At 35.4% G+C, this 15463-nt stretch overlaps 1 protein-coding gene across 4 annotated transcripts in view; it reads left to right on the top strand.

Annotated features, from left to right (window-relative positions):
• VPS13B (vacuolar protein sorting 13 homolog B) overlaps window positions 1–15463 on the top strand; it is a 434787-nt gene that overhangs the window by 190639 nt on the left and 228685 nt on the right. For all 4 annotated transcript variants that reach the window (XM_021529420.2, XM_021529422.2, XM_021529419.2 and 1 more), the window contains exon 20: window positions 10775–10884. In XM_021529420.2, the coding sequence (XP_021385095.2) occupies window positions 10775–10884 (110 nt within the window). The remainder of the gene's footprint in view (window positions 1–10774; window positions 10885–15463) is intronic.

Here is a 15463-nt window from a genome sequence, read left to right as displayed (position 1 = left end):
ATAGTGCCCTGTATATCTTGAAAAGAACCTCCAGTATGTCATGTTACCTTAAAATCTTCTTTCTGAAATCTCATGGAACTACAACACATTCCTAAGACTTTCTGAAGATGGCTCCTCTATTTTAGGTGTGAATAGAATTATTTACACACTTGAGATGTTAGTTCTTTTTGCTCATCTGTCCCCTCTCCTTTCTTACATATAGGTTTCATTAGTTGATTAAGGCTTTTTGGTTTTACAGGTGTTAAGTCTATGAAAGTGGTACTCAAATTATCTTTAATGAACTTGTGGCATTTCATTCAAATTTGGAATTAAATTAATGTGATACTAGTAACTGTACCTCTAAAATGTAAATGGCCTTATTTATGTAAACTGAGTACACATTTGATGAAACAGCTTTTTGATGTCTGTCTACTGCAATTCACAAATACTTTTGAAAGCATTGTCTACACAGATAGTTACTGCAAAAAGGACCGGGATTAGCTGTCCTTTAGAAAATTTGCCAATTTTATGTTCAAAGTACCTAAGACTTGTATATCTTTTACACTGAGTAACCAAGCACCACAAATTTCATATTTTTCAAGGTTGTTATTTTAAAGAAGACAGTTGCATTCAACTTGTGCTCTGTGTATCAAGTTTCTGTTGAAGTGCATGTATTAAAAAAAGAAAAGGAAAATAAAAAAGGTAAAGGCTGAACTGCCTGTGTAACTTTACCTGCTTCAGCAGTATAACACATGGAGGCTATTTTTATTCAGGCTTATTGTTTGGCATTTATATGCTATTTATTTCAGCCTTGAATCACTGTTATAGAGCATGAAGTCTTAATAGAAAGGAATACATGAATTAATTAAGACTTCCTATTTAGAAGATATATATAGTTTTTTGCTCTTCCCTTACTTACATTGCTGCTACAGAAAAGCATAGCTGTATGTGGAATTTCTACCGTAAATCTTGCATAACTTTCTAAGTTATTTTCATTTTCCTCATCGTCTCTGACTATAGGTGCATTGTTTTAATTGAGCACCTCAGAAATTATTTGAAATCATCTATGTTTTTTGTTGCCTCTGAGGAGCAGTAATGTTTAAGTAAAAAGAAAGTAGAAACCACAGCTATATATTATTCAAGTTACTTTTAAAAGGAGATACATGAGGCAGCTACTGATGAAAATGTTTCAGCTTTATAACTTAAAGTGCGAGACCAGTGGTATCCATAGTCACAACACTACAAATGTTCAGCTGCTAAAGAAGGAATGAAAATAGCTCCCTTGGTGCCCTCTTGCCATAGGGGAAGAATCCTGTTGCAATTCCCAGAAGGATACTGCAGTAAGAAATTGCAAAATATAGTTTGGGCAGATGATAGTGAGGTGTTTATAAATACAGAAGCTGAACTGTATTAAGAAACTTTTTGGCAATTTTCAGATACTGTGCTAGTTTTTGTTTAAAATCCATATTAAATCCATATTTTAAAAAATATATAACTGTTTAAACTGTTTTGTTGAAAATCACTTAGAAGGCGATATAATGAGGCATTTTTCATTTTAACTAGATCATTAGTTCCCAATCCTCTTAAAATGCTGTGTTACAGCTGAAGAAAAAGTGTGGTAGCACTCTACAAATCCAGTCATAGACAGAGGGAGGATGCAATTCTGTTACCAGTGTGGTAGCATATATTGGGGTGCAGTTAACTGCCTAAAGGTCATAGAAATAGTAATTTGTAAATTTAGTAAGGTTTGCTCTGCTGTTTTTCATGGTAGAAAACTTCAGAGATATTATTAGGCATTCTCACAGCTTAGTTAAGAGTAATGCATTTGGATCATGACTGATATTATTCTCTGCATTAATAGAGGTGATGGTATGTGGTCCTCTCTTCCCTGCTGGCTCATGGGTGATATCAAGTATTTCAGCAAATATCTGTTTCCCATGATTTCAGAGCCTTGGTGCATACATCAGCTATTTTCTGCCTATTATATCTTATACAGATCTATAGTCTATATTATATATAGAGTGGTTCTGTATGACTAATTCTTTCAAACCCAGCCTATTTAAGATAGCTTTCAGACTTCTGCTCTGTCAAAATATTATTCCCCTCATGGACTTGCAAAAGGTCTTTCTCCATTGACACGTGTTTTGTCAGTGGCTTGCCTGTCCATGGCCTTTTAGCCTTCATCTGAGGCTCTCTGTGCAGAAGTTTGCATGAATTTTGGAGGGATTTTTAATCAACTGTTCTGCAGAATTGTCTACAGTGATTAGAACTTGTTTGTTGCATATGTGGAGACTCTGGTATCTTCATCAGTAACGTCTGTGTAAACAGCCTCTTGAATGGTGCAAAGTGCAGCTTCTGGAAAACAGAATTGCATTCACACTTAGCTAGAATACTGCAGTGATAAAAACCTACGAATAACATTGCCTTTAGAAGACATTGCAGCTTGTCTCTGAGGTCTATGTCCAGGTGGTTTGGACCTGGAGGTTTTCAAAACCCATTTGTTTTGGAGTTGACTATAGTAAATAGGCAATCATTTAAAAATGATGAAAAGAAAATTGTTTCACCAGTATGTGTGTATGCTTTTTTATTTCTGTGCTTTCTGCTCTGGGATTTGGGGAATGTGTAATGCATTTGGCATGGAGCATAGACTGAATCAAGGAGCATACATTTTGAATAAATGGTATTGTGAAACAGAAGTTTTCATGTTTGAATGCTTAAAACTGACCCTTTTGGCTGACAGGAGCTGGATGCAGTGTTCTGAGTATCTGTGTACACAGTGCATTTATGCAGTGGCATAGTCAATATTTTCTGTTTTATTGCTTGCTCCTTCCTACTGAACATTGATCTAATGCTTTTCTAGAATAAACAGAAATGTTGTTTTCTTAGACAGAGTAGTCAGCTCAGTTATCGTTTACATGTGAAGTTTAAATAGGAGGCAGCAATACCAGTAGGAGAAGTGTGTTTATCTGCATTGAATCAGGTGGGATATTTGGGAGCTCCTGGGTCAGTGCTATTTGTGATTGCTTTGGCTAACTCAGCAGAGCTGGTCACCACATTGATGTCCTGAAGTGGCTTGGGCAGTTCAGGTCCCTGCAGGACTCTGCTTTCTTCCATTGTGAAAATTTCCATGTTTGCCTCTGACTGTTGCTTTTCTGCTAAATAATTTACCCTTTGTCAGACCAGTGCCAGGACTTGAGAAAACAGCATGAAGCTGAGGCAGGGGAGGTTTAGGCTGGATTTCAGGAAAATGTGGCCATGGAACAGGCTTCCCAGGGAAATGGTCAGAGCACAAGCCTGACAGAGTGACACTTCTAGAAGTGACACTTTAAGAAGTGTCTGGACAACGTTCTTTTGCATACGATTCTTGGGTAATCCTGTGCCAAGTCAGAAGTTGGATTTGAGGATCCTTACAGGTCCCTTCCAGCTCAGCATACTCTGTGATTTATCTAGTGAATTTTCTCTCTTATCCCTTCTAGATTCTTTTAAAAAAACTGTGATTAAACAACTTGTGAAATTTGTATAGGGAATACCAGTAGGCTACATAACTAAATTTGCTATGAATTTGTTGTTCTAAGAGAACACCAGGTTTGAGCCATAGTATTTCTTATTTTAACACTAAATTTTCCACCATTTTTTTGCAGAATAGAATATCATCCAAAAATAATACTAGATATTAAATGGAAGAAAGGATTTTTTGCCCAACTCCTCTGATTTCTCATTTCAGTCCATTAAATAAAGGAATTAGCAAAATTTTTGATAAAAAAGCTTCCATATGAAGATTTTGTTTCTAATCTGCTTGAGAGTGTCTGTTTTCAGTAGTTCATCCATTCATTGGAAATACTGTGTTTTACAAGTGAGACTAGCATGAAAAAATAGCCACAACAGCCTTGCAAATGGGACTTAGGAGGTCTCAGATAGACCAAATAAAAAATTAGGAAATTGCCTCATAGTTTCTTCAGAGCTCCAAACACTTCTTTAATGGAGTATAGTCTTCTCTTGATCCATAGGAGTAACTGTAAGTGGTACTGGTTACATACAGAAAATGGAAAGAAACAGCCTTGACATAGTAACATGTATCTGAACTAATTTGTCAGAAAGCTAAACAAGCTAAAAAGCTAAAATTCTCAGGCCTTTGTTAGCATTTTGAAAACCTGGTCAAGAAGGGTCAAGTCTAAGGACTTAGATTGATGATCAGATTTATAATAGTTCCTGTTAGTTTTCTAGTGTGACTTCAGGAAGAAGAGACAAAGGGACCAGATTTTGGTAGAAACCTTTGTTAGCTGCTGGTTTGTGTCACTGAGTTTCTGAATACCTGCTTTTGTAGCAATATAGCATTAACAATCTCTGCTTCCAGTCTGTTTGGGCCACCCTGCAGTGTCTGACTGGAAACACAGCACTCTGGGCAACTCAAATGCTTTATTTCTCCATATTCTTTTATGAATAAAACAAAGTGTTCTAAACACTGCATGTTTTTGAAAGCATTCCAATTTTCTTTACTTGCTGGATTTAAAGTCCTTATAGTATGTCCTTCCTTTCTGTTTGTTTAATCCTTTCTGTCAGTTGAATTTAGAGTTCCTCATTTTCCTTTTATTTACAGAATAGTAAGTATGATGGTTAAATATATAAACAACCTAAAAGTGAACAGGAGGAAATTATACTTGAGTGAGATATTCTTGCAATAAAAACATAGAATTAAGGAAGAGATGCTACGCAGCTCAGCATAGGAATATTGCCATTACATTTTAATAGAGATGATTCAGGAATCATTTAAATAAAGCTGATGTTTCTGTATACTACAGTTGCTTACACATTTTCTTTTTTTTTTTGGTCTTTGCTGCCTATTAAACTGTTTCTCCAAACCCACATCACCATATTCGCTCAAGAGGATTAAAGCTTTGATCAAATTATTTTGGAAAAAAAGAAGCCTTTCAAGATAACTTGATTTTTGTTTCAAAAACATGCAGCACACAAATTAAATATGATTATCCTAGCATTTTTGTGAAAACTTCCAACTCAGCATATCACAAAGTTTTTCTTTGGTAAGAAAGACAAAATGCTAAATGGACCAAGTTCCATTCTTAGCATCAGAGATTATGTGAAATAACTGAAGGTTGTTGTCCATACCTTGATTTGATATGGCTTTCTGCAGATTAATTTGCAGAAATGTGACTTCTTGTACATTGAAAAGTGATGCCTTATATACAGCACTTTGTGTTAAACAGTGTATCCAGCAGTTTTGTTTTGCCTCATTATGTTACATCTTTGAGTATACTTCTATGTCATAATTCTGTAATTCAGCTTTTGTGAGCATTTGGGTATGTATATTGATAAAGACAGGATGTTTTTGTCTATAAAAAGATGATGATGGCTTATCAGAACATTCAATTGAAATTAGGCCTGTCTGATTTAATTATCAATAACAGAATGGATGGACTTATACATTAAATTTTTTCTGTTACTTACAGTAGGCTAGTATAGATGCTGCTTAGCTGTGGCATATAACTTAACATCTGAATTCTATCTGTGGGTCCTGCTGTGTGATTTAATAACTGCAGTTCTCTGCCTCAGTTTCTCTATTTTTTATATAAAAATAATGATGTTGACCCCCTCTTTATTTTTTAATGTCTTTCTGCTGTAAACCTCAAGATGAATTAGAAGATCATGATAGCAATAGAAGTATGTTCTAAGTAAATGCTTCTGAATATTAAAAGCTTTTAAAAGTAAAAAAAAAAAAAAATGGTGTTAAAATCTTGTAGGATATGTATTCTTGGGTAAAGAATAACTTGTATGAGAGAGCTGTGTTTGATGTTACAGACGAAAGTGCCTTAGTTAAAGGAAAAGTCTTAACTCACTACTTCTGTTTTAGTGAAATATTCTAATATTGGTCTAAGCAACTAAACTAATTTATTTCAGAGTTATTTTAAGCACTTAGAGAATGTAAAACTCTATGCAAGGTTTTTTCTGAGATAAAGTTGGTGTAACCTTTGCATCTGCAGGCATTCAAGTCAACCTTGAATAGAGAGATATGCAGACATATACTTCAGACAAAATTTATTAACTTACTGTAGGAGCTATAATGTAAAAATAATTTTTCACAGTCACGTAAACTTTGATGTGGCTTTATGTATCTGTTTCCCTTGTCTGACTCAGCAGTTCAGGATGAAATGCAGGACAGTGTCTCTTAGATAAACTGATTATTTTGCAAGACAGTCATATTGGCTTTGTCATCCATAGTCCAAAGCAGACCAATAAGTTGTATGATTAATTTCTATGCAGTGTAACTGCAATTTCTAACTCTTCAGCTGTCATTCTTCACTTTGAGATGTTATTGAAAATGGCTGTGGTGCCAAGGATAACTAATTGGTAAAGCCTATTTGGAATGCGGGTAAGTGAGCCATACTGGCTGTAAGCAGAGTAGTAAAGAGGAGTCTTTTTTCCTTAGTTGACTCCCAGGCTAAAATTAAACAGCCTTGAATATTTCCATACTTAGGGATTTACAATGCACCTACTTTGAGTCAGATAGCAGAAAGAATTAGTTACTTATATACTTTTATAAAATTGCACTCTTCACTCGAGTATAATATGGAGATCTGCATTTTTATAGTATGTCGTAGTGAAAATGCCCTTCAAAACAGTAAAATACAAAAAAATTATATTTCTTCTCTCAGGTGTTATTTAAAATAATTGCATACTAAATGAATGATGCTAACTCAGCCTGTTAGTTACATATCATTCATGAGTCCTGAGACATCTAGGAGTCATGAGTGCTCAATGATAAAATAATTCATGGTGCAGTTTATATAGCACAATGCGTAATATTTTTTAAGTTAGTTACTAAAAATATACAAAGCTTGTCAGAATTAGATTTTATTGTAGGTCACTCCATTTCTTCATATTTGTGATCCCTTACATACAGAAAATGTACATCAACTCAAACTTCAGTTTCCCATAGAGGTTTTTCAGTTTATTTTATAGGGGGATTTCTGAAATGTGTTACTGGAAGTTTTTCCTGGAAATAATATTAAGGTGTGTTTTGATACTGCATACACATAGAGCAGAATTCGAATAAAATTCTGCTAGGGTGATGGTGGTCCTTTACTGTGGCGAAAATTCATTTGCAGGTGCATAAATGCCAAGACTGTTGTCTGGTCCTCATAGTATATTTTTTTTTCCCCTCTAGATTGTTCAGAATGACTCAGTAATGCAGTTTACTCATTCACAAGATTTACCCAGCTCCAAAAAGTCGTTTTTGCCAAGGGTTGCCACCTTCCTTCTCCTTCCCAAAGTGCTCCTTCATTTCCACGTTCTTTTTTCACTGTCCTGCTTCTTCCATTTTTCTTGTGTTTCTTTGATATTTGACGCCCTTTCCTCAGCTCCACAGCTCTGCTGCTGGACTCTGCTGTATTTCACCCATCTTGCCTTTCCCTCTGACCTCTGTTCTTTGCAGCAGTGTTCCCAGGGTGGGTGTCCTCTTCCACCTCACCAGAAGTTCACCACATTACCTATTTTCCCCACTTTTTTCCCCTGAGTTTCTATGGCGGGAGTCCCAGGCTGGTGACCCCTCTCCTCCCTGCTCCTCCAGCAGCCTATGCTGAGCACTCCCAGTGGGAGGAGGTGGCAGTGGGGCCAGCCTAAGCAGGAGGCCCCAGTTATCTTCTGCAGGCCCCCATCCCTTGGGAAAAAACTGCTTTTGGTGCAGCTGTCATCAGCCAGGGAGATTTTGCAGGAAGCTCATCCACACAACGAAAGTGCCAAGCATCGCTGTGCTCTGCTGCCTTCCCTTTGTCATCCTCCTCTGCCCGACTGCAGCCTCCCCATCTCCTTCAGGAGAGAGAGTGGGAATTTGTGAAGGAAGGAAATTATTTGCCCAAGCTGAGCCTGGCAGATCACACCATGACTCGGGAAATTCTCAAACATTAAAGATTACATGGTGTTGGGTCCAATACTTACTTTTCAAATCTGTTACTAGATAGATGTAATAGATAACTCTGGCCAGAACACTGAGCTCTGGAAAGGAAACCCTAGTATGCTATGGGATTAAGGTCTGCTTTTTTTCTGAAATGTAAATTTAATTAAAAGGAGAAAAGGGGAGGAGAAGAAAAGAAAGTTCTCCACAATCTTAATGAAATCCAGGGAGCTCGAGCATTGCATTTTGATGGAGACAGAATAGCAATTATTTTTTTTTTTTAGGAATGTGAGGAGTCTTCTGCCAGCTTCAAGCTTGATCCTCAAATTAGTGGGAACTTCCTTAAAAACTTGGGAGGATTCTTATTTCTTGACATAAAAACAGGAGGCAAATCTGAGAAACTTTTTTTACTATATATCAATTTTTAAGAAAGCTATTATGCAGAAAACAAGTTTACATAGATGATTAAACAGCCCTTAAATATAGTGGCTGAGTAGCAAACACCAGTAAATTTCAGTAATTTAGTGTGACAGAAGGGACTTAGTAGGAAGTTGAAGTTACCTGACAGTCAAATTGAAAGGCAAGTAATGTAACTACTTATCTGAGTACTTCTACTGAGGTTTTTTTTTTGTTTGCTTGCTTTTGTTTTTTTAAATATACCAGGCAAAAGCTATCAAAAGACAACAGGAAAAACGCGTGCTATTTGTGCTGCCTTACTGTAGAATTTTATGGGATTGTGGTAGTGTTGACTTCTTTGAAGAGAATGGAGAGTTTCAGTTCAAAAATTGACTTACTTGTATTGAACTTCTTAGTTGTAGCTATTTTTTTTCAGTAAATCAAGAAACTCTGTTAAGTTCCTAGAATGATGTGCTGCAGTATTTTTTTTTTCAAGAGTGCTAGAAATGTGGGATTTTCTGTTGACTTTGCCTGTAGGCTGCCTTCCTGCTGCACTCATTGGGAGGTCTGTCTCCCACTTTTCATATCACATGTATATTAAACCTTTCATTAAGTATTGCTGACAACAGGCGGCGTCTCTTAAAGATGCAGAAGTCTTTTACATTGGCATATAAATATGATTGTAACCTTTATTTTATCAATTATGATTGATAAATCATACAATTATGATTGTAATATTTATTTTATCAATTCTCTGTTACCTTTTGCTTTCTTTTTCTAGTTTCCTGCACATCCTGCCACAAGGCATATTCACTGATCTTACTTGCATGTTGCCCATTTATGCTTGACATTAGCTTTTCCTTTAACTGCAGATTTATTTCTAAGGTTTATTACTGACATTTAAAACCTTCAGCTCACATGGACTAATCTGTGTTTAGGAGTTCCTCACAGTGTGTGTTCCAGCTCCAAGCCTGGGCTAGGCAGATGATTTATCTTTCTGTGTTTCCTGACTGCCATTTTTCCATTGTGCTCATCAGGCTTTACTTGTGTCACCCCAGGTTGGTGGGTCTCCTGCCATTTGGAATTCATCTGGTTTTAAAATTTTGCTATATACAATAAACTCATAATTTATATTTTTAAAATTAATTTCCCATTTACGATTTTGCTGCTGTGTCTTTTGAGGCACGTGTTTTTACTGTTTTTTGGAAAGTACATTGAATTGTGTGTCAAACTTTCTGAATGCCTTTGAATTTATTATTAAATTCAGATTGCTGCATAATTCCATTGTATACCACAGAGTAAATGTAGTGTATATTGCTTTAGGAGCTATGATTCTTGGTATTATAGAATTACTGTAATTCTGTAGAATTTGGTGATGGGATCTTCCAGTAACCAGGGTTTCTGTTTTAGATTTATTTTGTTACTTATTTCATTATTTCATGTATTAATTTATAGTAAAATTGCAAAGTTTATGTGAAAAGATAATTGCCTACTACTACTTGCTACACTTTTTCAGTTTAGTTGATACTTCTGTATTCCATTAACCCATTTGCTTCTGGTTTGTACAGATCTTTAATTACATTCATACATTATAAGTACTATTAGAAAAAAAGCCTCACCAATGTATAATCAGTTTTTAATGCAGGTTTAATGGAGATAGTGCTTCATAATTAGGGTTTTAGTGTGCATGGTTTGATTTATATGGGTAGTGAAAAGTTTTTCTCCTATTTTGAGCCTTAATATTTTCCATGTAAGGTTTTCTTCACAAAAATAAAAAGCCTAGAAATTTACTTTTAGGAAATAAAGTAGCACTGTCTTGTAATCCTAGGTCCTAGAAAGTGAGATTTAAAGAAAATAAGATATATTGTAAAGCTTGGAAAATCCTAGGAGCTCACAGTATGAAGGCTGCCAGTGTTGTCAGTTTAAAAAATTGCCTTATTTTACCTATCTCATCTCTAAAGAATATTCATGATCTTGTTTACATGAAAAATGTTTGTCCTGAGCTTTGGGCAGAGCTAGTGTAAAGTAGGCCTGTCTTTATTAAAAGAACTCTCTGTCCTAGACCGTGGGGCTTTTTTAATTGAGGTTGTGAGGAATCATGCATTATATTCTTCCCTTTCTGTCAAGGGTCTTATTGACTCATGTTTTTTGCAGAGTGTTAATGTTGGCTGAGAATTTGAGGGAAGGTGTTGTGTGTATTGAGTTGCATAAGCAATTTTGTGAATACAAGCATTTTTCTTGACAAAAAGTTCTAATAAGCAAATCATTATGCAAGCTGCTGCATTTTTTTATGTGTGCATATAGTGCTGGTAAGTTTCTCACTTTGAATATGTTATTGAAGTTTATTCTTTAAGTATTATTATTTACTATATATGTAGTCCAAGCCAAATAAAAGTCTGCATTAAAGATGATTTGTGTGCAAGGAGACTGAATATATATAAGGAGATTCTTGAACAGGTAGTTTAATTTTTTTCTCTTTTCTATGGTGTGCAGGTGCCGTTCTCTTGTCCAGTGTACAAGGCTTAGCAATTAATGTTGATCCAGTCCTGTATACGTGGCTTATCTACCAACCTCAGAAACGAGTTAGCAGGCACATTCAGCAGGTATGTGTTTTAGGAGGAAAAGGGATGGGGACAGGAGAAGCTTTCACTTCTATATATGCCAAGTAGTGCATTTTTCCAAGTATTTGTAGTTTGTTACTGCTCCCTTGTAGTTTGTTGCACGTACTGTTGATCTTATTTTGAATTACTTAAAATGTTAAGTTGGCATATTAAAATTTCATTTTCACAACTTTTTCATTTCTGATTAAAAGAACAAAGAAGATGGGTTTGTGATCTCCTTCTAGGATTATTATTTTGAAACTATTCTTAACTAGTGAGACCTCATAAGCCTTGAGTCTAAATAGTACATATATTTTAAAATCTGTGATGGTCTATCAAATAATTTCATAACTGGTTATAAAGTCAGCACTCTTATTCAACCCCATTTTACTAGGAGATGAACCATACAGTTCATAACCTGACAGAAGTAAGTGCTGTAGCAGATTCTGTATATCATGTCAAAATACATATTTGCATACGATGTGCTTGACAAAGATAGGAGAAGCTGAGGCTGGGGGTCTGCATGGTGCAGTGGTTTCCTGGACATGTTCTTAACCCTAATTTTCATGCCACATATTCCTGACCTGAACAGAACACTGGTTTTTCCTTAAACTAAACTTACTTATAACCGTTGTTTGGCAGAATTTCGTAGAACTTAAATGTGCTATTGGTGATCAGACTGGTGGTTGATGTCACCAGTGATGTTCTGTCTCACTTATAAGTAGTCAGTTACTAAGTGGCAAATAAAAAAATCTCAGTATTTGTCTCATAACTGTATAACACTGTACACTTCCAAGAAGTTTCATTCTGCGCCCCTGAAGTGGGAAGATAAACATGGGTTATAAATATTTGTTTCTTTTGTCCAAATTACCTTGTTATATAGTAATTGTCAAACATTAATTTGAGTCCCATTAAGCTAATTCTACACCAGCATCTGAAAAACTTCACTGTGACAGTGAAGCTTTATTATTGTTTTAATACATTTACTCTGTTTTTAAATGTATTGAATTATTCATTCCTGCATCATAACTGGAGCAGCACGTTTTCTGGTGTATGTCTTTTGCAAAACAAACCATTTATCTTCTTTATATTATTACGTAGCCTTCCAAAATCTAATCAGTCCTGCTTATCCTGCTTATTTAAAATATTTGTATAAAAGTCTCTCTTTAACATCAGTGTATTTAATCAGCTGTAAGTGCTTTCTCTTTTGATGCTGGGTGACTGGATGGATTAAGTGACTACATCAGGAAACTTGTTTGTCCCTGGTTTTGATCATCAGTGGCAAAATTTTTGGCCAAATTTTTTATAAGTGTTTGTTTAGTAACTCATGTCATTACCTCATACAGCCTTCTAAATTTTTTCATCATCTACTTCAGATTAAAATTACTGTATCACAATTCTAGTGTAATTAGCATTAAAAATGTCTTAGAAATATGAAATTATTTTAAATATGAGTTTAACTGTCAATGTCATAGCTTTTTCATTGTTAACACGACTGTGGTAATGGACTGCATGTAATAATACAAATTAAATTGTCTGTAGTAGTCAAGAAACTTTATTTGAAAAGAAAACTATACCTGTAATAAATTATGCTTAACCACAGACTTTTTTTCTTTGTATAATGCTGTAATTATACTAGAATAAGAATTCTAGTCAAAGTTAGGCCTTGTGCATTATTGTAGTCTAACTAATATAACCAAACAAAAATGCTCTGTAAAGCCTTCCTAATTTTTGAACATTTAACAACCATTAGACACAAAGCTTTCAAGCAAGAGTTATGGTCAAAATGTTATTGATTGGTAAAGCTCTTATCTTCTTCTGTTCTAACTGTCAGTCTTACACAATTGCAACCAAAAAATAAAGAAAATACTTTCTTTAGAAGTTCTTTGTATGATTCAGAGATATTAAATATTAAGACATTTTAAGTTTTAAAACAATGCTTTTGCTCTGTCATTTTGCATTGTAAGTTCTATCTGAAAATGTAGAGTTAGAAAGCCTTTCAGTACATTTGGCCCCATGTACACATTAAACTCATAAGGTTATTACTTGATAAAATAATTTAAATGAAAGTATTAATTTATTTACCAGCACAACTATATTGATGTAAACTTCTGCTTGCATACAGGATGGGGATGGGATTGTCTGGCTCCCCACATGGATGGGACACCTTTACATATGAACATCTTCATTTTTGTCTGCCTTTTACTATTTTTCTGGGATTTTAGGTTTAGGTTTATAATGACAATTTGATAGTACATGTATTTTATAGCTGCTGAAATATTCACCATGTCTGTTCTAACAGGTTTTAACTGAGAGCATGACAAGTTAGAAATATGGACCATAATAAGCTGCATTTTTACAAAACTCAACGTTTCAATGTCTCTTTGGCCTCAGTGACATTTATTCAGCTGGAACAGAGCAGTGACTGACTGCCGTGCTGGGGTGCACACAGCCCAGTGAGGATCAGCCCTCTTCATTTATTACTGTTGGACTATTGCTGGGCACAGCTCTCTTTGCACCTTGCTGCCCAGCAGCTAAGAGCTGTGCAACTGGTGTGATAACCAAGGCTGTTATGTTGGTATTCATTTTTAAAGAATCTTTTAGTTTGTATGGATTGTTTTTGTAAAGTGAGCTCTAAGTGTAGTGCCACTCAGTGTGGGAGTAGTTTGTGCACCAGTTGCTTATCTGCCTAAACCCCTTGTGTTTCTTTAGTCTGAATGCCCCGTTGAGAAGGTAAATTCTTTGTAAAGGCTTATGAAAGGTTAATTTGACCAGAATTTAGCCAAGATACTGCTATGGAGTGACTTCTTGTACTCATGGTGTTTATAGCTTGTTAACAATGACTCCCAAATGAAAAGCAAAACAAAGCCAAATTTAGATACCTTGTTTTCAGTAATTTAATATTTTATTTTGACATTTTTTGGAAGATTTTTTCTGGTGAGTCTTGTGGCAGCAAGGCCTTGTTTCTAGTAATTTTTAGGTATTCTTTAGTGTTTTATTGTGACTATTTTTTCATCTGTGGCTTGTTTTATTTTTGTAAAACAATGCTGTTTGTCATACACTCACTCTCTTTTAAAAGCCGTTCTTAGCTTTGCAAGATAAAAATTTGAAGAGTTTCTCTTCCTTGAGAAGTCTTAGCTATACTTTGATATGGGCAGTCAGTATGTGTGATACTTTTTGCAATAAATTTATAAATCAGTGTGTGTTGTCTTTCTCAAATGCTCATTAAAGTAAAGCATTTGTAACTTGTCAATACTTTTCTTACATTATTGATTTCTGTGAGCTAAAATGAGTAATTTTAGAGAAAGACTGAATAATCAAAAGATATACTCATACATGCCTAATATTTATCTCCATTGCTCATATTTCTGTCCATTTTTTTGGCTGCTCCATACATGTGCATGTGTTACTGCCTAATTTAAGGATCATTTCAGTAACAGTAGATCTAAACCCAAGAGGTAAGTGTCTACATTCTGAGTCATTTATAGAAACAACCAAGAGAATGACATTGCACTTCTTCCAGATTCATCATGCTTTAAAACATTGGAATGTAAATTCAGAATCCAGATTTCTCCTTATTTTCTTGAATATCTGCGTCATGTGTATCCCAATTCAAACCCAAGAATTTTTTCTCAACTGTGTAGGTAGATTAAAAAATCAGTCATTAACAATTCAATTTAATCAAGTGGGCTTTTCTTCAACTCTGCTTTTTCTCTGCTCATTTTCTCTTTACCATTTCTCTTTGACTAGTAGTGTAATTTATTATATTTTGCTGATCAATTTCTTCAGTGGTTCAGAAATAGATACAGGCAGTATTTCCATCCTTTATAAAATCATTTCACTGTTTTATGGAAAATTCATCATGAGCTGAGGGTAATACCAATCTTGATGTTGTGCTTTGGGTGGTACTTTGTTCAGAAGTCTGCATCAGAGATCTCCCTGGAATTTTTGACTAAGATGAAATTATTTTATCATTATGACTTGATCAGTAGTCTCTTGCAGAACAAGTAGATCCTTCAAATTTTTCTGTTTTAGAATGACTTTTGGAATATTGCACATCCTTGATGCTTTAAGAGCCAAATGTGTATGACAATGAGTGACAATGAATGAATGACAGAATGTAAGAGGATGTTTCAGTACCCAAATTTAGGATTATTCCATGTTGCAGCAAACCTGGCTGTTAAGGGCAGAGCTGTATTGTGAGAACCCCTGGTTTGGTTTGGGGTCTCGTGTGGTGGTAAAGTCCCTCCTCCAACCCGTGTTCCCAAAGAAAAACTCTGCAGTCTCAAGACGATATATTGTGAGTTATCTAACAGATTCTGTTCTCGGGCTGTGGCTGTTTGGTCAGCGGCCCAGGCAGAGACACACACACTCCTGACACCCTGACTGTCCGGTGTCTTCTTCTCTCCCCCCGCCCAGGGCTGCTGCTATCTTTTATAAGATATATTACGTATAACATGTTTACAATTATTCCCCAATACCTACTACCTATATTACCAAATGCTTTTCTACTCTAAACCAATCTGCGAATGCCAACATCACCAAAAACATGGAGGTAAAGAAGAAGAAAGAGGAAGGACAG

Source organism: Lonchura striata, chromosome 1 (genome assembly GCF_046129695.1).
Source record: "Lonchura striata isolate bLonStr1 chromosome 1, bLonStr1.mat, whole genome shotgun sequence".
Classification (NCBI taxonomy): Eukaryota; Metazoa; Chordata; class Aves; order Passeriformes; family Estrildidae; genus Lonchura; species Lonchura striata.
The sequence above is the reverse complement of the archived record's forward strand: the minus strand, read 5'-3'. Positions and strand labels throughout refer to the sequence as shown.